Consider the following 26,908-nt stretch of genomic DNA (forward strand, 5'->3'; position numbering starts at 1 on the left):
AATAAGAGCACATTTTTGTTTAATTCTGTTGATATAAAATGTCTAGAAAAGGTCAATGTAATTTAGAGACAGATGTACATTAGTGGTTACCTGGGTTTGGAGGTGGGAATGGGATTGACTACAGATGGGTACAAGGATCTTTGCAGAGTGATGATAATGTTCTCAAAATGGATTTTGATAATGGCTGAACAACTGTGAATTTACTAAAAAATCATTGAATTGTGTGCCTAATGAGTGAATTTTATGGTGTATGTTATATCTCAATACTGTTGTTTAACAAAAGCAATTGACTGTCTAAAACAAAAATAATGTGTTGTGAAGTTTATGATCTATAGAAGCAGTATATATAACAAAAATAGTACATAGCGCCGGGATGTAGGAGATGAAAGTACATCATTGCAAGGTTCTTACAGCATATGTCAAACATTATTTAAATGTAGACTGAGATAAATTACACATTGTAAACTATAATCACTAAAAAAGACGTGTAACTAGTAAGTCATTAATAGTGATGAAATGTTAAAAAATACATTAAATACAAAGGAATTTTTTTTACCTTTTTTGTATGTATGTTTTTTTTCCAGGCTTTGGTTGGAGAGAAGGCTTGTTATCAATCCATCAGTAGCTATGGTGGTCAGATCTTTTATTTGGGGACAAAAGTAAGCTCTTTTACTCTGTGAGTTGGTATTTCTATGTATCGGGGTAGTTGAGGCTGAAGGAGATTGCTGGTAAAGAGGGCAGTATATTGCGAAGTGAATATTGATAAGCAATTATCCAAAATGGTTTGTGGTTAGGTAGTCATAATTTTTAGTTAATTATTTTTTTTTCCTCCACTTTTAGACATATTCTTTACTTTTGTTTAGGTGCTGGCTAATAGGATGCTTATTTTCTTGATTCAGAGTTGTGCTTTTGTAAGCTTCCTTCACATTTATGTTTTTATGATCAGGCAGCTACCTAATCGTCGATATTTGTCATGTAATTAAGATGGCTTTTAGCTTAGATCAGCCTAGGATGCTGATTAAAATGCATTGAGGTATTTGACTTAGAATAGAATTGTTGGAATAGGAACTTTTTGTATCTCAATTTATCTCAATTTGTTCCTGTGCTTTTTTAAAAATATAGAGAAACATTTCTTCATTATTAAAATTTAACCAAAATATTGCCAAGTCAGTAGAGGGAAATGAGCTTGGGCTTTCCTTGCTTCTTGTCCATGGAATTAACTCCTTCTTGGACTGTAGGCCTTTAAATATTTGACTTACTCTTTAATGTGGGTTCTAGGCCAGATGCGTTGGCTCACACCTGTAATCCCAGCACTTTGGAAGGCCTCGGCGGGCAGATCACATGAGGCTGAGAGTTCAAGACCAGCCTGGCCAACATGGCAAAACCCTGTCTCTAGTAAAAATACAAAAATTAGCCAGTTGTGGTGACAGGCGCCTGTAATCTCAGCTACTCAAGAAGCTGAGGAATGAGAATCATTTGAACCCCGGAGGAGGAGGTTGCAGTGAGCCAAGATCCCGCTGCTGCACTCCAGCCTGGGCGACAGAGCGAGACTCTGTCCCAAAAAAAAGAAAAGCGTTCTTGAAGACCCACTAGTAAATTCTAAGATATACTTCTAACTGTATTATGAAATGTTTTACTTAAAGAGCTGTCAAGTGAGATGTGGGACTATGACGAATGTATCTCCCAAAGAAGTCTGTTAAGGGTGATCATTTTAATTTCCATCTCTTTACTTTCCAGTCTGTTTATGTGATGATGCTGAGGAGCTGGAGAGAGGTGAGTTCCAAGTAATTTCACACGTCAGAGTTGCTGAATTGATAGCTTCTTAACATTTCTGTTTTGACTTTTCAGAAGATTATTTGGTAAGCTTCTTAATTTCAGAATGTACATGAAAACTATTATAGCTGTTAGGTACTTGATTTGCTAGAACTGACATTATAAGTTAGAATTAGGTTTGTCTACATATATTAGAAAATTCAAAATAATAGTGGCTTAAATAAGATTTCTGTGTCATGTAAAAGCAACCTGGAGCTAGGTGGTCCGCAACTGTTGTAGGAATTCCATAAGCTTAAGCGTGCTGTCCTGTTCCACCATGTTTGTCTTTGATGTTCTGGTCTCAGGGTCATTTTATAATTCAGTGTGGTTGCTAGAGCTCCAGCTGTTACCACATTTTAGGAAGGAAGAAAGAGAAAAATAAAGGATGTCTCCTACCTCTTAAGATGACATCCCAGAAATACCAGACAACACTTCCACTTGTCATTAGCCAGAGCTTAGTCACATTGTTCCCAGTGGCTACGAGGTAGTCTTAGAAATATCCTTCAGCTGCTATATTGCTGTCTCAAATAAAAATGGGGTTTGTTACTACCAAGGAGGGAGAAATCAATGTTGTGATAAACAACTAGCCATTTCTCCTGCAATGACATTCCAGCTATTACCCCTTTTCATATTTAGGCCCTGTGGCTGTCTATACTAGCCTATACAGTCACTATACTATCTAGTGCTTTAAGATATTTTTCTCTGAAATAAGATATTCACATAATTATTAAAATAATTTTTGCCACTAAGCAGCAACTTCTGGAAAGATTTGAGGTGGAATAGGAATTCTGACTGGTGACTGGTCGGACAAAGGGGTCTGATTTCTCTCATTTTTCCATTTAGAGAGTGGATCATCTCCTGAAACAAGATTGTCTTACAGAAGCCTTGGCTCTTGCGTGGTCTTTCCATGAAGGAAAAGCAAAAGCTGTAGTGGGTGAGTAGACAGAATTACAGTGTAGTAGACATGGTTCTCCTGGAGTAGAGGGAACGGATAGTACTAACCACTCACAGGACACTTTTAGCTGAGTGTTCAAGTGTTTATAAATTTATAAACAGGATGCTATTAAACCTTATAGACTTTCAGTTAAGAAGGTTAAGGTGACAAATAGAGGGTATAGAAATTAAAATGTCACTTTAAAAATTATTTTGTAAGGAAATTACTATTAGAATGAAAGAGAAGTACATTGATGTGCTATCTGGTCCAGTAGATTTGAGGTGTTCCTATTATGGTGTATTATCCAACATTTTGATACCTAAGGATTGTTACAATTATACCTGATGTTACACGTTTTATGAATATGAAACCAGACATAGTGTCACTACTAAAGATATGGACTAACTTTTGTTTTTTTGTTGGATTTTCCTTCTTTGCAGGATTATCAGGGGATGCCAGTAAGCGAAAGGCTATTGTTGCAGACCGGGTGAGTGTTTTAATAGGGCCTTTACTAGAATGCAGTACAGATTTGCTTTTGGCATTTGCTCATATCTTTGGGCATGAGTAGGTAAATGGCTACAATCTAGGAGAGAGTGTATTAAACACACACACACACACACACTTGGGGTCAGGGGTTCAAGAGTAGCATGGGCAAAATAGCAAGACCTCGTCTCTACAAAAAATTAAAAAATTAGCTAGGCATGGTAGTATGCACCTGTAGTCCTAGCTACTTGGGAGGCCGAGGCCAGAGGATCACTTGAGGCTAGGAGTTCAAGGCTACAGTTGAGCTATGATTGCGCCACTGCACTCCAGCCTGGGTGACAGAGTGAGACCTGTATCTAAAAAAAAAAAACAAAAAAAAATTCCGGTTACAATTCTCTGTGTCATCTTGAATACTTTTAAAATTCTTTCTTAATCACCTTTTCTTTTTCCCTTGCTCACTCTTTTATGAAGATAATAAAGTACATAGCCAAAAGCCAGCAGGAAGGAGGAGGAAGAAAACCTGGGAATCTGGATTATTTCTGAACCAAGTAATAGGCCAGAGAAAATTGACATTTGTCAGTTTTTGTGAACTTATTAAGTAACTATGAGAAATACTGAATGTGCAATGTTTGTGTTGGCCAGAACCAGCAGGGAGGGTTAATGTTTTAATGTTATTATCAATTAGCATCAATATAATTGATGCTATTTAATACTGACTTTCCGTTCCTACTCCAGACTGGGCTGAATTAATTGACTATAGTATTTCTTCCCTTTTGTTGTGTAAATGCATTGGTAAAAATTATATTCCAGATTAATAGAAACATTTGTAGAAAACTTGGATAGAAGTCGGTCACTCCTTAGACTCCGAATGATTTGCTCATCTGTGCTCTTTAGGGAAACACCTAAGGCAGAGGATTACTGAAGAATTTGAATGTTTCATTTTCTGAGCAGTGTAGATACCACTGAGGTCTAGAACATAGAGATATTTCTTAAGAAAGATTAGCAAATTAGTACTAGCCCTGAGGCTGAAAGAAATGAGACTAGAGTTTTAAAAAGCTGGTAAATAAAGCCACTAACATTTTCAATTATAATTTTAATATAATAACATTCGAATTCTATATTATTTAGGAGGGCCACATAAATATTGAAAAACTTTAGAGATATATTTTAATGGCTATGCCAGGCTATTTTCCTTACAGATGGTAGAAATCCTATTCCATTATGCAGATCGAGCTCTGAAAAAGTGCCCAGACCAAGGAAAAATCCAAGTGATGGAGCAGCATTTTCAGGTACACGTTTGCATATGCTTCTGGTAGACAGTGCTCTGGATAGGTCTAATACTGCTCTTTTATGTCACTTGAGAATGTGACTTTCATTTTTGGTTAAACATGTTTTTAGTATTCAAAACTTTATTGAAGGGCTTGTAGAACATTCTAAATGATTATATTTTTAAGTAATGGGTATAAATGAGTAAAATGTTGTGGAGTGTTACTTAGCACTTAGCTACTTAGTGCTGTGTGGAAGGAAAGGATATACGTGTGAAGATCCTTTCCTGTAAACTGATACCTTATAGTGGCTGACATCTTGCTGGTGACTGATATTTATGTTAACTAGATTATTTAGTACTGCCAAGGTGTAAATTTAGTTCTCCTAGGAGCACCTATAACTTAAGAATAATAGATCAATCACAAAAAATATATATATGATCTATAAAATATGCTAACGAAAGACCTTTAGTTTATCTTGGAACTTAATGAAAATGAAAGCCGAAGAACAATGTACAGACGTGTATAGTATTTATTATGCAGGTTTTTCTTTCTGCAGTGCTCTCCGGTTATATTCGTTGCACATCTCTGTTCCCCATTCCTACTGCTCCTTTCCCTCTCCCTACTTCCTCTTTTAACAAATATTTGAGTGTCCAACACAGGAGTCAGCAGACTTTTTCTAAAAAGACTCAGATGGCAGAGTTTAGGCTTTACAGGCTACAGTGGTCTCTGTCACATCTTTTTCTTCCTTTTTTTGTTTTTTGATTTTTTAAGCAACTCCTTAAAATTGTGAAGTCCATTCTTAGCTGTGAACAATACAGAAACAGGCTTTGGGCAGGATTTGGCTAAAGTGTGTGTCCTGTGGTCTAATAAGTACTTGGTACTGGGCAATAGTGGGTGGAATTTACATGATCTTTACTCTCTTAAAGTTTGTAGTCTAGTCAAAATAATGGTTTTTTCTGGTTTACATTAATGGAAATATTTAGAAGAAATCTAGGGATTTTGAAGTTCTAAAGAGCAGGCACAGGTCCTATCTTTTTATATTCTATTTGATGCTTGTAACATTGGAAGACAAGAATAGATATGGCAGTTAAGAGTTGGCTGGTATCAGAGAAGCATTTGGCTTCCTGAACTGTACTGTTCAATGCCACGCTAGTGAGCTTCTGGTACAGTAAGTGTTATTACTCTGTTTGACTGGATGCTTATTAATCAGTAGAGAAGGAGAAATAAGCCTAGATAATAATTATAAAAATAAATAAGAAGACATATGGTAGAAAGAAAGCATTTGGGAACAAAACTGTTTGGAAACAATACCTTATATATAAATACTTGTGTATACCAACGCAGTATAGATAGAAAACTTAATATTTGTGACAAGAATATACCTATCAGCAATACGTTGTAGGAACTCTGGCCATTGGAAGGTATATTTTGTTGAAAAAAATCATCTAGTAGAAAAAACTAGGAGGGGTGAATGGAATGAGTATGTGTGTGTGTGGAGAATATAGAAACCACCATGTCAGGGAAAACGTGGTAGAGAGCGTCTTTCTAAAAGACGAAAGGAACAAAGGTGATGTTCTGATGGAGAAATAGTAAAGAGTCTCAGATACAGGAACTGTAGATGGTAGTTTCTGATGCAGACTGCAGAATGTACAGAGAAACAAATGTTAGTAGTAATGTGCCCTGTAACCATCTAGCTACCTGTTAGAAGTCTCATTCTGTTGGTAGGAATATTTGATAAAATTTTTGATTTATCAGTGATTTAGTCTCATAGGAGGTAAAGGAAACAATGGAGGCGGCTATTTCTCTGGATTTAATTTTTACTAATGATTGGGGAAGTAGAAGAGATAGACCCTTGAGAGAAGAATTATCACTTTATTTTAACAATCATAATAATGATGAAAAATATACATAGCATGAGTCCAGTATTTTAGAAAGCAAATATCTCAGAAAAAAATACGGATATAATCACATGGCTACAGGCTCCAAAAAAAGAATGAGTTCACAAGGAACAGGAAATTCTAAAATTTTGACCATTCAAGGAGAAAGTAATGTTGAAAGAAGGTTCTACCTGCAAATCACAGAACATCTATAAATATGGAGAAAGGTGTGTAACTAAAGATACATACCAGAAGTATCATGAACTTGTAAGACTGTCAGAAAGGAGAATGATATGGCCCAGACTGTGCCTACCAAAATGCTGTGGAGTACAAAATAGGGATTTTTAGCAAAGATTTACTGAGCACATACGATGTGCCAGGTACTATGTAAAGTGTGTGACATGTATTTTTATTCTCACAACAACCCCAGGGAGTAGGTGTCGTTTTTAATCCCCATTTTATAGATGAGGAAACAGGCTTAGAGGAGTGAAGTGAAGTGAAGTTACAAGGTAATATTATAGTAAATGGTGGAGCCGGGACTCATATCCAGGTCTTTGTGACTTCAAAGCCCAGTTCTTAACTAATCATTGTATTATATTGTTATTTTAAGAGCAAACACAGGGAGAAGATGAGTGAGAAGGGGTGATGTTAACAAATGACCAAGAATGAGAATTACAGCAAGCATCTAAACTGTTTAATACTTAACTGTGTGGCTGGCACTGTTACAGACCCTTTATACATGTTTATTAACTCATTTAATTCTTATCATAACTCTGTAAGGTGGCTGCTGTTATTATTCACATTTGTAAATGATGCCAAGACACAGAGAGGTTAAATGATTTGTTCCAGGTCACAAAGCTAATAGAGAGCTAGGATTTGAATTCAAGCAGTGGGCTTGATCCTGACTGCCGCACTATACCATAGAACAGTGCTCCTCATTTTGACTCCATTTTCGTGACCACAGAGAATGGTTTTAAAGTGGAAAAGTCCAGATAAGTGTATTTAAAAACTGAAGCCTACCGTATCCGTATGTAATATGTAATATCATTATGATTGTTCACCTCTCAAGACCCAGTAGAATTATAATCCATGATACTGTTGAAACAATCTGGGCCAACATGAATAATTTGCAAGTAACTTTTCATTAGTTTTCAAGTAAGGCATTCTTGATTAGTGTGGAGTATATACAGGGAGATACAATTTATTCCATTCAGGAGGACAGTTTTCTTCTGGAAAACGTGACCTTCAGTGCATTAGGATGGGCGAAATGCATGCACTGTCAGCCAGTGCATGTTTGTTTTGTTTAATCATATTTAATCATAAAATAATTATATAGGTTGACTTTTAAAGTGGGTTTTTTTTTTTTAAGTCGAGTGGACTTTGGAGACTATCTGCTGACATCCCTGATGTGATTTGTGAATGTTTTCCTTGAATTCACCTCAAAACAACCATGTTAAACTCATATAATTACCTTTTTGAAAGGAATATAAAGATAATATATTCCTGGAATGCCTGTGATGTAACATAATTGATTTCATTAAAGCATTTGCCTAATTTTTCCATTATCTTTGTGGCTGGAATAGATTAGTAAATAGCAAATAGATTTGCAACTAGATAAATATTTCTACCCAGAAATATTCTTTGCTGGCTTAGTATTAGTTACATCTTAGGACTCTTTCATACCCAAGTTTTTATCATTGATTTGGGTGAAAATTTAGTGACTGGCCTGTCAAATCTAGGTAGTGTCAAGAATCAAAGTTCAAAGTGATTTTGACAAGAAAGTGCAATCAAAATCATCATAAGTTGAAATTTAATGAGGATTAACATCAAGACTTAGATTCATTAGATTCAAATAATCAAATTATGTGAGTACTGGATCGGGAAGATCTAGGTGGACAGGATTTTAGTTGACCGTAAACTTAGTATGAGCCAACTGTGTGTTAAGACACAGATACAGGAAAGTACTAGTACTACTGGGTTGCCTGTTTGAAATAAAACTGCTAAGTCATTTTGTAGGCTGCTGATAAACTCAGCCACTTCCCACAACTGAGATGGTGGACGGTTTTAAAAACAACAGGTAAAAAAAATACTGGGTTGTTTAATCTGAGGAGAAAGTAAGTGGAGACATGCCCGCCTAGAGATGGTGGAAGCTGTCCTATGGGATTAGCCGTATTGCTCCAGAGGGAAGGCCTAGTATATAGTGGGTAGAAATTAGGAGAAGATGTGTTTCAATTTAAAATGACCTACTCATGTTGTAACAGCTCTTGGATTTATGCACCTCTTATTACGGAATGTATTCAAATAAAGGCAGGGTGAGCAACTGATAGAAGTGTTTTTAAAACACTTTTTTTTTTTTTTTTTGCTCGGTAGGAAGGTCTCAGATTCTCTCTCAGTCTCAAGAAGCTATTATTGGAGACATAAGTAACCTCTAATCGAGTTAGCTGAAATTCCTATTAAGACTGATTTCTGTCACAGTCAAATACTGAGAATTTGTGTTTTACCAGCAGGTGGCACCTCCTGCCTGCTGCCTTAATTTTAATCTTTACCCTTGGTGAGGAGCCTCACCCTTTCCTTAGAGTCAGAATATGTAAGGCTATTCACTATTTTTGCTTTTCTCCAAAGATCAATCAATATTTGTCCTGTCTTAGTTATAGAAAATAACTTTTGGATCTTGTCACATTTTGGACAGGTTGTGGCTTTTATTTAAGAAAAGATTTCAACCTATAATTATAATTTATTTGTATCATAACTATTATAGTAGGATAAAAAGGAATTAAAGTATTTCTGTCTCATACATCTTGAGACTTGCCTTTTCTTCTGGCTTTCCTCATATGCATTTATATATGTTCAAGTGTTTCCCACCCTAAAACTAAGTCAAGCAGCAAACAAATTCTTTTTTTGCCCCACACTGTCTCTAATATCCTGTGCTTTCTTGTTCATCCGTTTTTTATAGAGCCAGACATCTTACAAGAGTTGTCTCTGGCCAGGGATGATGGCTCATGCCTGTAATCCCAGCAGTTTGGGAGGCTGAGGTCGGTAGATCACTTGAGCTCAGGAGTTCAAGACAGCCTTGGCAACATAGCGAAACCTTGTCTCTACACACACACACAAAATTAGCTGGGAGTGGTGGTGCACAGCTATAGTCCCAGCTACTCTGGAGGCTGGGTGGGAGGTTTGCTTGAACCTGGGAGGCCGAGGCTGCAGTGAGCCAAGATCACAGCACTGCACTCCAACCTGGGTGACAGAGCAAGACCTTGTCTCCAAAAAAAAAAAAAAAAAAAAAAGAGAGAAGAGAGTTGTCTCCATTTCCTCATCTCCTTCTCTTTCCTTAACCTATTCCATGTCTATAAATTCTGTGGACCCTTTTTCATCTTGCTGGTCCTTAGCAGCATTTAGCACATGAAGACTTCTTGAAAGTCTTCATGTGCTTCCCTGATACCATGCATTCCAGTTTTTTCTCTCCCTCTTCGACTGCTTGTTGATTTTCTTTGTTTATTCTTCTTCCTTTTCTTTACTTAACCAAGAAATGTTAGGATTCTTCACAATACCCTTGTCTTCTATTTTTATTACAATGTTTGTCAAGATGTCTGTGTACCATTTACTTCAAAAATCATTTGAAGATGTTTGTTAAAAATACTTTTTATTTCCCAGGCCTACTGAATCACTCTCTGGGGTTGGTGACCAGGATTTGTAGTCAGCTCTCAAGATGTCCCTTAAGCACATCAAAGTTGATGAATCACTGCTTTCCATTCTTCCCTAGGTGATACAGGCACATGACTCTCTTAACCAGTGTTAACATCAAAGTTGACAAATCACTGCTTTCCATTCTTCCCTAGGTGACATAGGCACATGACTGTCTAACCGGTGTTAGCAACCTAGATTGCTCTTCTGAATTCTGAGATCTATAGAGTAAGGTGCCCATTTACATTTTTGCTTGGATGTTTTGTAGGTACCTCAGACTCAATAACTGTTTCCTCACAAAGCCTTTTCTGAGGATTCCTGTGTTAGTGAGTGGATCCACCATGCAGCTAACGCAAATTAGGTGATTCTTGTCCTTTACTTGTTCCTGGCTATTCTGCCTCCTGACAGTTTCTCTCATCTGTTTCCACCATGTCCTTGTACACATTCTTACTGTACTTCATTTCATTTTCTACACAGCAGCCAAGGAGAAATGTATATCAAATCTAGATATGATGCTTCCCTAATTTTAAAATATTTCAAGGACTTCCTGTTGTTTTTGAGGTAGAGACTCAATTTCCTACTATTTTCTAAGGCTCTGCATAGTCTACTCTTGCCTAACTGCCCCCAATTCTCTGTATTCCTGTTATACTAGAGTTCTTTTCAGTGTCTTAATGTCCCTGTTCTCTCATAACCCAGAGCCTTTGTCCACAGTGTTCTCTCTTCATAAAAAATCCTTTCTCATTTCTTTGTAGCTCAACTAGCTCCTGTTTATTTTCATGTCTCAGTGTAATTGTCCCCCAGATTAACTCAGATCCATTTCTTTCTAAAATACTATTCACTGAAGTCACTCATTCAATGTCAGTTTTATGTTTAGGGACCTGTGTAAGTTTAGGAACATGTCTGATTTTTGTCATTGCCATATTCCCAGCATCTGGTTTAGTGTCCTTGATAAATAGTTGCTGAGGAAAACTTAAAATATAGAAATAGATTTGGCTTTAACTAATACTCTGTTTTACTTACTGTTTTAAATGTTCAGAATTGATAAAGACCTGTTTTCTTTAAGAAGCCAGATTGAAAGTGTTAATTTGGATGGTTTTGCGTTAATTGAGTTAGGAACAGTTAGTGGCAGGCATAAAGATTGTGTGTATTTTGTTTTTTTTTTAAATTAAATTTGTAATTTTGTGATATTTATAGATTCATATTCAGTTGCAAGAAATAATGCAAAGAGATCCCATACCCTTAAACCATTTTTCCCCAATAAGAGAACGTCTCACAAAACTATGGTACAGTCACATAACCAGGATATTGATATTGATAAGGTAAAGATACAGAACATTTCCATCACCGCATGGATCCCTCATTTTACCCTTTTATAGCCACACCTACTTCTCTCCTGCTCCCACCCCCTCCTTAACCTCTGATTCCCAGTAGTCTGTTCCTCATCTCTATAAATTATAATTTCAATAATGCTATATAGATGGAATCATAGAGTGTGTAACCTTTTGGGACTGACTCTTTAAACTCAGCATAGTAATTCCTTAGTGATTCTCCCAGGTTGTTGCTTGTATCAGTAGTTGGTTGCATTTTATTGCTGGGTAGTATTCCATAGTATGGATGAGCCACAGTTTGATTAACAATTTTACCCATTGAAGAACATCTGGGTTGTTCCCAGTTTGGGGCTATTAAAAATAAAGTGGCTGTAAACATTTCTGTATAGGTTTCTGTGTGAACATGTCTTTTCTCTAGGAGAAATGTCCAGGTTTACAATTGTTGCATCATATGATAGTTGAATGTTTAATTTTTAAAGAAACTGCCAAATAGTTTTCCAGAATGCTGGTACCATTTTGCATTCCCCCCAGCAATGTGTGAGTGATCCAGTTTCTAATCCACATCCAGCATTTGGTGAAGTCACTGTTTTATTTTAGCTATTCTGATAGGTGCATAATGGTATCTCATTGTGGCTGTAATTTGCGTTTCCCTAATGAATAATGATGTTAAACATCTTTTCATGTGTTTATTTGCCACAAGTTTATCTTCTTTTGTGAAATGTTTCTGCATGGGTTTTGTCTCTCTTCTAACTGGATTGTTTCTCATTATACTGTTGACTTTATAGTGTTTTAATATATTCAAGGCACTAGTCCTTTATTGGACATAATTCTCCTAGTTTGTAGCTTGCTTTTCATCCTTCTTAACAGGATCTTTTGCAAACCAAAGGTTTTAATTTTGATGAAGTCCAATTTATCAGCTTTTCCTTGTATCGATTGTGCTTTTGAAATCAAGTCTCAGAAATCTTTGCCTAGCCTAAGGTCCTGAAGATTTTCTCCTGTTTTTTCTGGAAGTTCTACAGTTTTGTGTGTAACTTAAATGTGTGATCTATTTTGAGTTAATTTTTACATAAGGTATGAGACTGAGGTCGAAGTTCCTTTTTGTGTGTGTATAGATACCTAATTGCTCCAGCATTATTTGTTGCAAAAGCAATCTTTTCTTCTTTCCTCCACTCAGTTGCTTTACCAGCTTTGTCAAAAATCAGCTGGGCTTATATGGTGAATCTAATTCTAGGTTCTCTATTTTGTTCCATTGATCTGTGTGCCTATCCCACTGCCAGTACCACATAGTCTTGATAACTGTAGCTGTGTAAGTCTTGAAATTGGGTAGACTGATTCTTCCTCTTTTATGAAAATTGTTTCAACTATTCCAATTTCTTTGCCTCTCCATATAAATTTTAGAATAATCTTGTCTATATCTCTAAAAAATCTTGTGGGTATTTTGATATAAATTATATTAAACATATCAGTTTGAGGAGAACTGATTTTTTTTACTATGCTGAGTCTCCTAGTTTTCCCATTTCTTTCTTTCTTTTTTTTTTTTTTTGTAGTTTTTAGTATACAGGTGCTATACATGGATTTTTAGATTTACACCGAATATTTCTTTTTTCCTTAGCAGTTTTAAATGGTATGGAATTTCTAATTTTGGTATTCATATGTTCAGTAATGGCATATAGAATGTTTATCTTATATTCTGCAATCTTGTAGAACTCATTTATTCTAGAATGCTTTTTGTAGATTCCTTGGGATATTCTATGTGGACAATCATGTCATCTGCCAACAGAGACAGTTTTATTTTTTCCTCCCCAATCTGTGTACTATTTTTTTCCTTTTCTTGCCTATCGCATAGGCTAAAACTTCAGCATTGTATTGAAGAGAGGTGAGAGCAGACATCCTTGCCTTGTTCCCAGTCTTAGAGTAAAAACATTCAGTTTCTCACCAAGAAGTATAATATTAGCTGTAGGTTTTTTGTAGTTACCTTTTATCAAGTTGAGGAAGTTCCCCTCTATTACGGTTTTTCTAAGAGGGTTTTTGTGAATGGATATTGAATTTTGTCAGTTGCTTTTTCTATGTACTTAATATGATGATGTGATTTTTTTTTTTTTTAGGCTGTTGATATGGTATATTATAATGATTGGTTTTTGAATATTGAACCAGTCTTGCATCCTGGAATAAACCTCAGTTGGTCATGAGGTATAATTCCTTTTATGTAATTGTGAATTATTATTCCTAATATTTTGTTACGGACTTTTGCATCTTTATTTATGAAGAACATTGGTCTGTAGTTTTTTTGTAATGGCTTTTCAGGTTTTTGTATCAGGGTGATACTAACTTAACAAAATGAATTGAGAAATATTCGCTCCTCTTCTATTTTGTGGAAGGGATTGTATAGGATTTGTTTTCATACTTTTTAAATGTTTGGTAGAGGCCGGGCGCGGTGGCTTAAGCCTGTAATCCCAGCACTTTGGGAGGCCGAGACAGGCGGATCACTAGGTCAGGAGATCGAGACCATCCTGGCTAACACGGTGAAACCCCGTCTCTCCTAAAAATCCAAAAAAACTAGCCGGGCGAGGTGGCGGGCGCCTATAGTCCCAGCTACTTGGGAGGCTGAGGCAGGAGAATGGCATAAACCCGGGAGGCGGAGCTTGCAGTGAGCTGTGATCTGGTCACTGCACTCCAGCCTGGGCAACAGAGCGAGACTCCGTCTCAAAAAAAAAAAAAAAAACAAAAAATGTTTGGTAGAATTCTCTGGTGAAATCATCTAAACATGGAGATTTACTTTTGGAGGATTTTAAGTTATGAATTCAGTTTCCTTAATAATTACAGGGGTATTCAAATGAGCTATTTCATGTTAAGTGAGTTTTGATAGTTGTGTTTTTTGAGAAATTGGTGCACTTCATGTAAATTGTCAAATTTATGTGTGTAGAATTTTAGTAGTATTCCCTTATTATCCTTTTGATGTCTTCAATGTCTATAATGATATCCTCTGCTTCATTCCTGATGTTTTCTCTTACTCTTTGTCAGTCTCGCTAGAAGTGTGTCAGTTTTAATCAGGAAGCTAAAACACCTTAACTAAAGACACCAGTTATATCCACATCGCTAAACACAGTACATATTTTTCAGATCTTGTTCATTGTCAGTTCTGTATTAAACAGCAATGATTAGTTCTTCCTTCTTGAAAGTCTATATCCTGTAGATATCTGTGACTGTGTGCCCTTCTGATTTTAAACCTCAGTGACTCTTCTTGAATCAGTTTGTTTCTATCCTCTGACCATTTCATAAATATTGGTCTTCCTCAAGATTTAGTCCATTGTTGACTGCTTTTCATCTCGCTCTGTTGTCCTTGGACAATTTTATTTCTATTCACTGCTTCCTCTGATAACTTAGATATCTGTAATTCTAACCCAGATGTTTCAGATTACTGTATTCAATTTCTTGTTAATCAACATCAAAGTAAAGGTGTTCCTCAAATCTGCTGTGGACCAGATTGTACTTACCTTCTTCCTTCTAACACCTCTTCCCACATTTCTTATGTCATTTTGTGACCTCTTCATTCAACCATCACTTAAACCAGAAACCTAGGAATTATAGACTCCTCTCAGTGCCTTCCAAACCATGATCAATCTGTCACCAAACCCTATAGTTATAAATAATTTTGTCCACTGTTCTTTATACCTGCTGTCAGTACCCTAGTTTAGTCCACCATTTTTTTCTTTGATGACTGTAATAACCTTGGTTTCCAGTGTTGATTTTTCAGATGCTCCCACCATGCAGTCACCATAGTGATCTAAGTGTATGAATCTGATTCACACTCCACTAAACCCTATAGTATATCCAAAGTACTTAGTACCGGGCCAGGCACTGAATTCCTTATTTTATGCCGTTAATTATTTTAAGTATACTTTGAAAATAGTTTCTACCTGATAATTATATTATTTGAAGTTTTGGGGGTATACTACTGCCCTTTATAGTTCCTCCAGACATTCATGTATGGTGTATGGTGTATGGTGCATTATTTAACGAAGTGTTTTCAAGTTTTTTATTTTGAGCACATCTTCAATAGGACTTTATCAGTAGTTATTTTGCCTGGGTTTAGGGTGATCTCTGGGGAGTTTTTGAACTTGCTTCTTTCAAGTATCTGAGGAGTATCCTTTTTCAGGATCACTTTTTTTTTTTTTTTTTAAATACTTTAAGGTCTAGGGTACGTGTGCACAATGTGCATGTTTGTTACATAGGTATACATGTGCCATGTTGGTTTGCTGTACCCATAAACTCTCCATTTACATTAGATATTTCTCCCAGTGCTATCCCTCCCCCAGCCCCCCACCCCCCGTCAGGCCCTGGTGTGTGATGTTCCCCACCCTGTGTCCAAGCGTTCTCATTGTTCAGTTCCCACCTATGAGTGAGAACATGCAGTGTTTGGTTTTCTGTCCTTGTGATAGTTTGCTGAGAATGATGGTTTCCAGCTTCATCCATGTCCCTGCAAAGAACATGAACTCATCCTTTTTTATGGCTGCATAGTATTTTCAGGATCACTTTTTATGTGAACCTCTTGGCTCAGTTGTTCTCATACTGAGGAGATGGTATAAATTCAAATCCCAGCTCTACCTGAAGACAGGGTCTTGATTACAGATTCTTGGTGAGTATAAATTTACCCCCTCTGAGCCCAGGCTGAGACAGACAAACTTCCTTGTCATCTTCCTATGCCAACAGGCAGATTTTTTTTTTTTCTAGTTTCCTTTCATTGAGGATGCGGCTTTTCAAGAATCCCAGTTTTAGGCAGGTCCTCTGCTTCAGTTCCCTCTGTTAAAAGGGTTTAAGGCCTCAACTTCTTTCTGGCATTAAAGCCCAAGCTCTTCTGCGACCAACAAACCTACAGGATAGGATCAATAACAACTCGGAACTTACTGCTTTGGTTTTCAGTTCCCTTTTCACTTTTAGACCTGGCTATTGCCCTTACTATCTTAGGAGCTCAGCTGTGTATTTTAAAGGATATTTATTTTCTCTAGCATTTCTAGGGAAGTCCTCCTGCCACCAACTCCCCGTTACCTAGCCCACTGTATTCTCATTCAGGGTTGAGATTTGCTATGGCTCTTAACACTTTTTACATCTATAATTTTTCCTCCTATTTTCGAAGAATCAAATCTACATGTAGTCATGAGTAATATTCGTAAGTAAAGGAAGCAGGATGGGTCAGGGATAGCCCTATAATCCTTTCAGGATTGTAGGTCCTTCTTTAGTCACCTCTCTCTCAAATAATAAGAGTTCCTTAGGTTTGACCTTTTTATCAGACAGATGTTAGTATGTGGAGCTCTTTTTCACATAGTGCCTTCTCCCTCCTGATGAGATTTCTGTCCAGAACATAACCCTTCCAGGATTTTTAAAAGGAAACCATTTCCCTGTAGCCAGCAGGAAAGGAAAGAATACTGCTGAAGTTTGATGCTTGGTTACTTGACAATTTCCAGTCATAATAAGCTACTGTTTCTCCCTCAGACTCTTTCCATTGAAAAGGGTCAAAATTGTGGGTTGTCATTTACTTGATATGAGTCTGTACATGATGAATTTAAAGCAATAAAAATATTGTGAAACTGAGACGTTAAATCAACGTTAAAATAGCAGGTTTGGAGGATTGTGACAAAATATGGGCAACCTTAATCACCTGAACCACCAGCAGGACCAACTGTATCCCGTTATCAATTTGATTTATTTTCTTCTGGTTTCCTTTTTTTTTTGAGTTTTCTTTACAGATCTGTGAGACAAATGCATATTTTCACCTAGTATTTGTTTTAATGATATTGTAAACTCTTGATAAGCTTGTAAGACATATGTTGTATTTTACTTAAATAATAAAATTTACTTAACTTTTCCCATGTTGTTGAATGTAATTCATATTTCTTTTTTTTCTTTCCCATTTCCCCTTCCCCTCCTTCTCCTGCTCCCTCTGTTAGAAAGATGCAGTGAACACCTTAATGCATTAAAATAAGTTTTATTCTTAAACATATTTAGGGTACATTTCCAGAAATAGAATTACTAGGTCAAACGTTCTATTTTTCAGACTTTGACACATAATGCCAAATTGCTTACCAAAAGCATGATACAAAGTTATATCCTCCTAACAGTCTAATAGCATCTTAAGCAGTCCTGTCATTATCAGTGGGCCACTGGACAGGGTTGTGGGGCTGATGCTTTCTTTATGGTTCCTCTACAGGATATGGTGCCTGTCATAGTTGATTACTGCCTTCTGCTGCAGCGAAAGTGAGTATGCATTGCATGTCAGATTCAATTATTTTGGAAACAGGTAGCCTCTTGTTTATGTATAAGCCATTGCTAGGAATTGTATGAATTTGACTGAATAGATTAAAAAATATTAATTTATAGAAATTTGATTCTTTAGCAATTTTCAGTTCATTTACCTAATAAAATTAATTTTCCTAAGACAGATGCTATGGATATATTATTTATTTGTGTGGCAGGATATTGGAAGTAAAGAACGTAACTAGCAAAAGAGCAATATTAAGGAGTTTTAAAAGTAAAAAGTGTATGATTCATTATATATAGATGTATACATACATGTATATACACACACGCATATATACACACACACATACACACACACATATATACACACACACACACACATATATACACACATATACACACACACACACACACAATCTCCTTTTTTTGGTATATATACTTTGTTTTTTTTTTTTTGAGACGGACTCTCGCCCTGTCGCCCAGGCTGAAGTGCAGTGGTGCAATCTCAACTCACTGCAACCTGCGACTGTCCTGCCTCAGTGGCAAAGGTGGGATTCAAATACATGAGTCTAGCTCCTGTGTTCTTGATTTTAACCGCTGGCTTATACCACTTTGTAAGTGATAGAGAACAAATGTGAAGGTTTAATGTAGATATCTCCCAAAACCCTATGCAATACGACGTGGTTCATGAATTTATATAAATTCTAGTAGCCTGATTCATAAAAGGTTGGGTCATATTTTGAAGTATCAGTAAAGGTTATCAAGAGGGCAGTAATTTGCTATGTCAGACCTCTGATGCAGTCATAGATAGCTATAGTAAGTTCTCCTTGGGGCTCAAATTGATTCCAGTGTTTTAACTCTAGTGTTACATAATTAGCGAAATACATCGTGCTTACAGTAGGGATGTTGAGAACATTACTTTTTTTTTTTTTGTTTGAGACGTAGTCTCGCTCTGTCGCCCAGGCTGGAGTGTAGTGGCACCATCTCGGCTCACTGCAAGCTCCACCTCCCAGGTTCCCGCCATTCTCCTGACTCAGCCTCCCGAGTAGCTGGGACTTCCGGCGTCCCCCACCAAGCCTGGCTAATTTTTTGTATTTTTTAGTAGAGATGGGGTTTCACCGTGTTAACCAGGATGGTCTCGATCTCCTGACCTCGTGATCCACCCGTCTCGGCCTCCCAGAGTGCTGGGATTACAGGCATGAGCCACCATGCCCGGCCAAGAACATTACTTTATATTACACATTGTCTTCTTTAGGCTACAGGAGAAATTTCTTTCAGGTGTTAGGGCCAGAAATACCTTTGTGTCTCTTGAACAGCTAGTTTACTTTTAGCTGATGAACAGTGATTGTATAGTTAATCATTGTGTCCCAGAAAGCAAAGCACCATGATATGTCTGCTAACCTTACCCTATCGTTTTCTAAATTAGTTCTCTCTTTACCTCCCTTTCACACTCAATTCCTTGTTGTATGTCCCTGTATTTTTAAAGCAGCCTTAATAGTTATATGAATCAGTTTTACATATTCTACTTAACTCTCATAAATACCATGTAAAGAGAGGTAATGTTATCCTCATTTTCAGATGAGGAAGTGGAGGTGTAGAGGTATTTCTAGTACTAATAAGTACTGGGATCAACTCTGATATTCAAATTGAGATAATTTATAAATGAGATGAAGTGAAGTGCCTGAAAGACTAAATTTTATTTAGAGTAAAAAGGCTTATTTTTATAAAACGGACTATTTCTACCTAGAATGGTGCCTGACACAATATAGCTATCCAATACCTGATGGTTGAACTGATGCAGTAATCCTGCCTCCTGATTTGCAGGGTGACTTGTGATCATTATCTTGAATACTAAAATACTGTCACAGTGACATAAAGTTGAAGTGGGCCTAACAGTTGTAAGATGAAAGATTATATAGGGAAAAAGAAAAAATTGATGATATTTTCCCAAAATATTTTGTTATTCCCTAAAATATTCCGGAGATAAACTTTTCTTTTTTATATGATTTGAAAAGGAAATATTCTCTAACATTTATTGCACCTATTGAATGGCTGAGAATGCAATAATTTCTGTATTGAATCACAGCATATAACATAGAAGATAAAATCTGGTCTCAATTTTCACCAAATTAGGATTTATTTATTATTTCTTTATTTTCGTCAACTTCTTTCCTTTAATTTTTCCTGATTCCTTAGCGTGCTTTCTCTGTATTGTGTCAGAAACAAATACAATATTTGTTGTTGGAGATCTCAGAAATAACAGGAACAGCAGTCATAGTGTATACTCCTCACCTCCAAGAGGAAGAGAATCCTTCCTCAGTTCAGCTCTTCCTGGTCCTTTTCATACCCGTACCTCTTTTCTTTCTTCCTCCTCCTGCTCTTACATACTCACTCCTAGATCAAGGCCATGAACATTTTCCCTGAACCATAGTACAAAGAGCATACGGATGGCTTCCCTCTCGCTCAATTCTGTTTTTTAACACCAAAGACTGGATTGTACTAGATCCTGCCTCTGCTTGGGAGAAGTTGCAGCATGTGGGTTCTTATTCTCTTTCTTTCCCTCCTTGTCTGTGTCCCTAATTCTACTCTTTGGGTTCTAATAGGAGAAGAAGTGGGAGGGCAGCATTCCCAGAGATGTAAGAAAGGCTGGGGCTGTGAAACTAGGCATTGGGTCAAACATTCCCTCTTTTGTTCTAGATCTGTGTTGTGCTTGTTTGCTTCTCACCATACGGCTTTTCTTTTTCATCAGAATGTTAAGATTCTTCTATGTATGGGCCTGAGCTTAGAAGGAAAGGTTGAATAAGCCATTTGATCAACTTTAATTGTTTGCATCTAGGCCATCTTTCAGTTCCCTTCCATTTCAAACATGCAATGACTAAAGATTTATTAGATATAAGAATTCTATGTTTAATTAAATAGTTCAGTGTAACCACTTAAATGGTAGAGTTTAAAATTTTTTTTTCTTAGAGTTGCCATAGATAATAAGGTTAAAAATGGTCAGTTCCCTATGCTAAATTGTAGCAAAGAAGTGTCTCATGTAAGTAGCTTCATTCCAGTATAGTACTTTTCTCTTTGAACTGGACGCTCTCTTTATACTATCCTTTTTGACATTTGGTCCTATTTATGTCTAAGGTCTTTTCTTCTACATTTCCAATTTTGTAAAATATCTGTGACATTAACATTGCTTTAAGGAATGCTCAGATTTTGCATAATACAAATACAATCTAACAAAATGTCATCTAGTACTCAGCCAGCCAATTTCAGGTAACTTCTTCCACTTCTAGGGTCATTACACAGACACTCAATCCTGTTCCCCAGATTCCTTTTATATTAACGTCTTCTGATTGAGTATGTTGTTTTTATATGCAGTCCTTTTATTTTCACATATTATATTGTTTTTTATGTGAGTGAAATTATAAACATAATATATGCTCTGAAATTAATTTTAACTTAGTGCCACAACCATTATTACACTATAATCACTGTTACCTCATAGTTTCATAACTCAGAGAATTCAATACCCATCAGTAAATTAATTAAGCTAATGTGTATATGTATTCCTATTTATATTTAATAACTCTTTTATAATGTAAAATCATTTTTACTATGTGACAGTAATCACATTTGTTTTTCTGTGTAGGGCATACTGCTCAGTGTATTATGGACATCTATCTTGGTTAAAATTTGGCATTAGAATCTTTTGTAAATTACTTAATATCAGAAATGACAGGAATTCTGTTTTTGAAGACTTATACTTTATTTTCATAATTTGGTGTGTGTTCCACAATTTCATTTCAATTTCGTTTTGTGTATTTTTTTTTTTCAGTATTAGGCAAAAGACACAATGTCTTCAGGCTTTTTGTGGGATACTTCTGATTTGTCATTTTACCTATGCAAAATACAGGCTATATATTAGCATATATATGGTAGCCCTAGTGTCAGTTTTACTTTGAAAATAGATCCAGAGTTTATGTAAACCATAATTATAATTTTAACGTTGTTTAAAAATAGGGTTATGTGATTATATGTGAATTATATAGCAATAAAGCAGTTATTCTAAAAACAGCAAAATGGGTGTTCTACACGGATGATACTGACCCCCTTGAATTTTGATCACTGTAAGGGGTATTCACAGTTGTTAAGGAGCCATCGTTCCAGTGGCTTGCGTTACGTATGCATCTGAACCAAAAATATTTCTGTTAAATCCAAAGTGAACTTGAAGTAGTCTTTTAATTTGTTCCCTCATGTTGTTCAACATCAGGACTATTGTTTGAGAAACAAAAAGATCTTAATTATCAAGACTTGTGGAAGAACTGGATGTTTAAAATTTTATTAGGGTGGTGCAAAAGTAATTGTGAATTTCGTCATTAAAAGTAATGGCAAAAACTGCAATTTTGCATCAACCTAACATCAAAGCTAGGGGAAAAAAGGCCTTTTTAATTTTATTATAGCTATATTGAGATATAATTCACATACCATAAAATTCACCCTTTTAAAGTATACAATTCAGTAGTTTTTAGTATATTCACAGTTGTGTAACTATCACCACATGCTTTTTTAAAGGAAATCTTTACAAACTGTGGTACTTGTATCAGAAAATAGAGCATTTTGAACATAATTTCTTAAAATTCGTTTGAATTTTGCTTTTATAAATAAGGAAACCAGCCCAAATCAACTTTGGATGTATTAAATACCATTTGTATTTGGTGGAAATTTACTTATTTGGTTCTGGTTATGTATTTAGTATGGATTGGCAAGTGGTAGGATTCATGCCCTTGTTCCCCTTCCCATAAATTCTAAATTTGTAATTTCTTATAACCAGAGCTGTTCTTCGCTTTTAAAAAATCATGAAATTGATAATGTACAAAGTAAATTTAACAGTTGTCCTCTTTTTGAAGTTATAAATGATAAACTTCAAAAATATCTTTAATGTGAGTACTATTATAAAACGAAGTTTGTAGAAATATCTCTTTGGTCTTCTATTATTTATGATAGATTTTCTGTTAGACTGGCCATAGGGAGGCTAAGCTTGAAATGGTAAACATCAACTTTGAAGTCAGTCCTTCTAGGAAACAAAGATAGCACCCTGGAGAATAATGCCTAAATATAGAAAGAAATGTGAGAGCTAAAAATTTTTGTGTGTACTTGTCTTTTTTTTTTTTTTTTTTTTGAGATGGAGTTTCGCTCAGTTGCCCAGGCTAGAGTTGATCTCAGCTCACTGCAACCTCTGTCTCCTGGGTTCAAGCGACTCTCCTGCCTAGGCCTCCTGAATAGCTGGGATTACAGGCACACGCTACCACACCCAGCTGATTTTTGTATTTTTAGTAGAGAGGGGGTTTCCCCATGTTGGCCAGGCTGGTCTCAAACTCCTGACCTCAAGTGATCTGCCTGCCTCGGCCTCCCAAAGTGCTGGGATTACAGGCATGAGCCACCGCACCCGGCCTGGACTGTACTTTTCTATCTCCCCTCTTTCGTGATGCACTAATAAATACTCCCCCAGAATGATGAGAATCTGTCGTTGAATATAATTTTTTTTAAATTTTATTTTAAGGTAGAGATGCAAGTAGGAGTTGCTCAGCCTTATTTTTCTTTCTTCTTTATATTATAGTTTCTGATTGGTTAAGAAAGAAATGTGTGGTTTTGCATTTATCTTACCAGCATCACATGCTATTTGACACAGGAGTGCCTTGTTAGTTAACTTTTGTAGCCTTTACTGAATTTTTAGCTCTTTTTAATTCTCTCTCCAAGGCTTTTTGTACTAAGCTAAAATATGTAATTATCTTTTTTAGCATGTTCCTTTTAACAACACATTACAGAGTACAAGGACTAGCAAATCTGACATTTTCTTTGAATCATTAGTTGTCTTGTTACTTTTTCTTTCTTACAGTAAAACTCCATTAATCTCTGTTTCTTCTGCTTGGCTAGTAATCAGTCATCACAAAAATATGATGAATTATTGATTCAAATGAAACTGACATGAAAATATTTCGATAAATATTAAATGAAGAGGAAAAATGATGTAAAATTACATTTGTGCATTTGAGAACAAAATAAATGGCTATGGATTTTCCCCAGAATATTGCAAATGCTGTTAATTGCAGGGTGACATGGAGTTCGGGTGCAGTTGTAGCCAGTCTGTTTTCCGTCTGTCCCCTTCCACGACTTCAGATGAGTCAAAACCCCATCCTAGTCCTTTCAGGAGCTTCCTTGACGTTTGTGTGGGACTTGTCATGAAAGACCATACCTGTGAATAAACAAACCATTTATCACTTTCCACAATTGACACGATATACATATAAAGAAATTACACATGTAGAAAAAAGTAAATAATCTCAACAGGTAAATAAAATTCACAGTTTTTGTATTTTTTTAAAAACGGAATGAACAAAGAAGTGAATGATACAAGGCAATAACAATTTATAAATGAAAACATGAAAACTACTCAAATTTGCTGGTCATAAAAGAATTATTAAATTGTCAGGGGAGAAAAACCAAACTTGCAAATGTCATGCATTGGCATGATTATACATTGCGGGTGGCAGTGTCGATGCTGTGATGCTTTTCGAAGATAATTTCGTAGCACATTTCAAGTGCCACAGATTTTTTCATATCTTTTCACTTAAGATAAATTTCTAAAAGTTGAGTGATTTAGGAATTAAGCCCTCCAAATGGGAAAGGCTTTGTATAGATGTTCATTGTAGTATCACTCAAAATATTAGAAATAAGTAATATATTCAACAGTACAGGAATACTTAAGTATATTCTGATTTTTCAGCATATTGAAATATTGTATTAGACAAAATGGTAATTTTAAAGAATAAATAGCAACTTAGAATAATACTTATATAATGTATGAAAACAGAATTCAGAATTCTGTCTATGGTCAATATAACTCAAATTATTTATGGGTTATTTACAGAAATATGAAATAAACATTGTCGAAGTTGTTGACATTTAAAGTAATTTAAAACAATTTTTGTTTCTGCAACAAAATTGTTTCTAGGTTTATATTTAAAGTATTAAACACTTTTTTTTTCTTTTTCTTCCATGAATAATCACTAGCCAAACATTTTGGGATGCAAAGGGTTATAGCTAGACAAAGAAGCATACTGGCTCTGCAAGTCAGCTAGGAATATTTAAATACCAGGAAGGAGGGAAGGATAAATCATGAGTAGTCCTTTTTTATTTTTCCTGCTTCATGATGTCCATCCAGTTATCTGTTCCCATGTCAGTGTTGTCTTTAAGAAGCAATATGCCACAATAGACTGACACAGGATTTAGGCCGGAAGGCTGGGTTCAAATTCTGACTCTCTTGTTTGTTAGACATGTTACTGTTAGCAAACAATTTAGCTTAGTTTTTCTGATTTGTTAAAGAAGTGTTGGGAGGATTAATTGGGATTATATATATATATATATACACACACACACACACACACGCACATATATATATACACATACACACGTCCACATATAAAGTTTTTGCAATGTAAAGCTCTATGTGAATATTATTGCCATTTTAAATAAATTCATGAGTAAGTTGAAATAGGGAAAAAATGAGATATACTTTGGAGACTAAATTTAATGAATATTTGGCATATTCCTAAAAGTTTTCCCCCCCCCTTTCTGTTACAGGGATCTCTTATTTAGCCAGATGTATGATAAATTAAGTGAGAATTCAGTGGCCAAAGGAGTATTTTTGGAATGCCTTGAGCCATATATTTTAAGTGATAAATTGGTGGGAATCACACCCCAAGTAATGAAAGACTTGATTGTTCATTTCCAAGATAAAAAATTAATGGAAAATGTGGAAGCTCTCATTGTACATATGGATATCACCAGCCTAGATATTCAGCAGGTGAGTTTATAGACAGTCTACTAACTTATGAAGTAAACTTCATTCCTTTATTGATTACATTTACTTCACTGATCAGGCCTGACCCTGCCTTCTAAAAACCATAATTATTTATTGAGCACTTTTTGTAAGATGTATTATAAACTTATATTTGTCAATATATTTCCTAGGACTGTATTTAAGTAAAAGCTAGATTGTAAGTGCCTTGCAAGCCAGGGATTATGTCGTCTTCTGTCTCTTTCACATCCCCAATGGTACTTGGTGTAGAGTTTACGTTTAGAAGTTGCTCTGTAAATGCTTGTTAACTGATCCCTCTTCATCAGTTTGTTCATTCGCTAATATAGTTTTCATTGAGCAAGTGAATTTCAACTATGGCTGCTTTCTCATGAATTATAAAATATTTTTACCTTGAAAAATATGATGCCATTTTAAAAAAGAGCTAGTATGTAAGTCCAGAGTTTTGAAATATAGAGCATGGTATAAGAGGCAAGTTATAGACCTTTTTAGCATGAATAGCCAGCCATTGTTTGAGAAATACTTCCAGTGTATCTGAGGTTCTCACAATAAGTTATCTTAATTGAGTTTCTTGAAATAAGTTTCTTAATGGAGGTGCAGTATTTATTCTGGCCTAAGACATTTCACAATTTATTTTTCTTTTCTTCTTCTTCTTCTTCTTTTTTTTGAGACAGAGTCTCGCTCTGTTGCCCAGGCTGGAGTACAGTGGTGTGATCTTGGCTCACTGCAACCTCCTGGGTTGAAGCAATTCTTGTGCCTCAGCCTCCAGAGTAGCTGGGATTAAAGGCACACACTTCCATGCCCAGCTAATTTTTGTATTTTTAGTAGAGATGGGGTTTCACCGTGTTGGCCAGGCTGGTCTCAAACTTTTGACTTCAAGTGATTCGCCTGCCATGGCCTCCCAAAGTGCTGAGATTACAGGTGTGAGCCACTGAGCCTGGCCCACAATTTAATTCTTTAATTCCACATTAGTCCTAGTAATGAGCATGTTACTCCTGCAGAGGTGCTGAGCCCTCTTGAGCTTGAATATGGAAGACTAACAAAAGTCTTAAAGCAAAAGTTTTTTGAAAGTGTGCAAAATCACATAGAGATTAAGGGTTTGGAAAAATGATTATTTTATTTCTGGAAGCTCTTTATGAATGGCTGTGAGTTTGCAAAGTAAAGCCAGATCCTGTTTTATACCTGCCTTTGTATAACATGGGTAATTTGGCATAATCTTCATAGTCTGACAATAGGTCTGATGATTTGAGAGCATGCTGTCCATCTGGTTTTGCCTACCTATCACATATAGGAAAAAAAATTTAGTTTCTTCTGTTTATAACACTTTATAACATTTTCAGTCTTTCCTCAATACCATGTAAATATACTCCAGTCTTTTTAATGTTAAATAGCAATTTCAAAAT

The 26,908-nt window shown here is 35.9% G+C and overlaps 1 protein-coding gene across 3 annotated transcripts in view; it reads left to right on the forward strand.

Annotated features, from left to right (window-relative positions):
* The window catches only part of VPS8 (vacuolar protein sorting 8 homolog (S. cerevisiae)), a 245,287-nt gene that overhangs the window by 55,158 nt on the left and 163,221 nt on the right, over window positions 1-26,908 (forward strand). For all 3 annotated transcript variants that reach the window (XM_011981868.1, XM_011981866.1, XM_011981867.1), the window contains 7 exons: window positions 585-659; window positions 1,738-1,773; window positions 2,656-2,746; window positions 3,187-3,233; window positions 4,429-4,518; window positions 17,589-17,635; window positions 25,271-25,493. In XM_011981868.1, coding sequence (XP_011837258.1) covers window positions 585-659; window positions 1,738-1,773; window positions 2,656-2,746; window positions 3,187-3,233; window positions 4,429-4,518; window positions 17,589-17,635; window positions 25,271-25,493 — 609 coding nt within the window. The remainder of the gene's footprint in view (window positions 1-584; window positions 660-1,737; window positions 1,774-2,655; window positions 2,747-3,186; window positions 3,234-4,428; window positions 4,519-17,588; window positions 17,636-25,270; window positions 25,494-26,908) is intronic.

The sequence above is a fragment of the Mandrillus leucophaeus genome, unplaced genomic scaffold (genome assembly GCF_000951045.1).
Source record: "Mandrillus leucophaeus isolate KB7577 unplaced genomic scaffold, Mleu.le_1.0 Scaffold231, whole genome shotgun sequence".
Taxonomy (NCBI): domain Eukaryota; kingdom Metazoa; phylum Chordata; class Mammalia; order Primates; family Cercopithecidae; genus Mandrillus; species Mandrillus leucophaeus.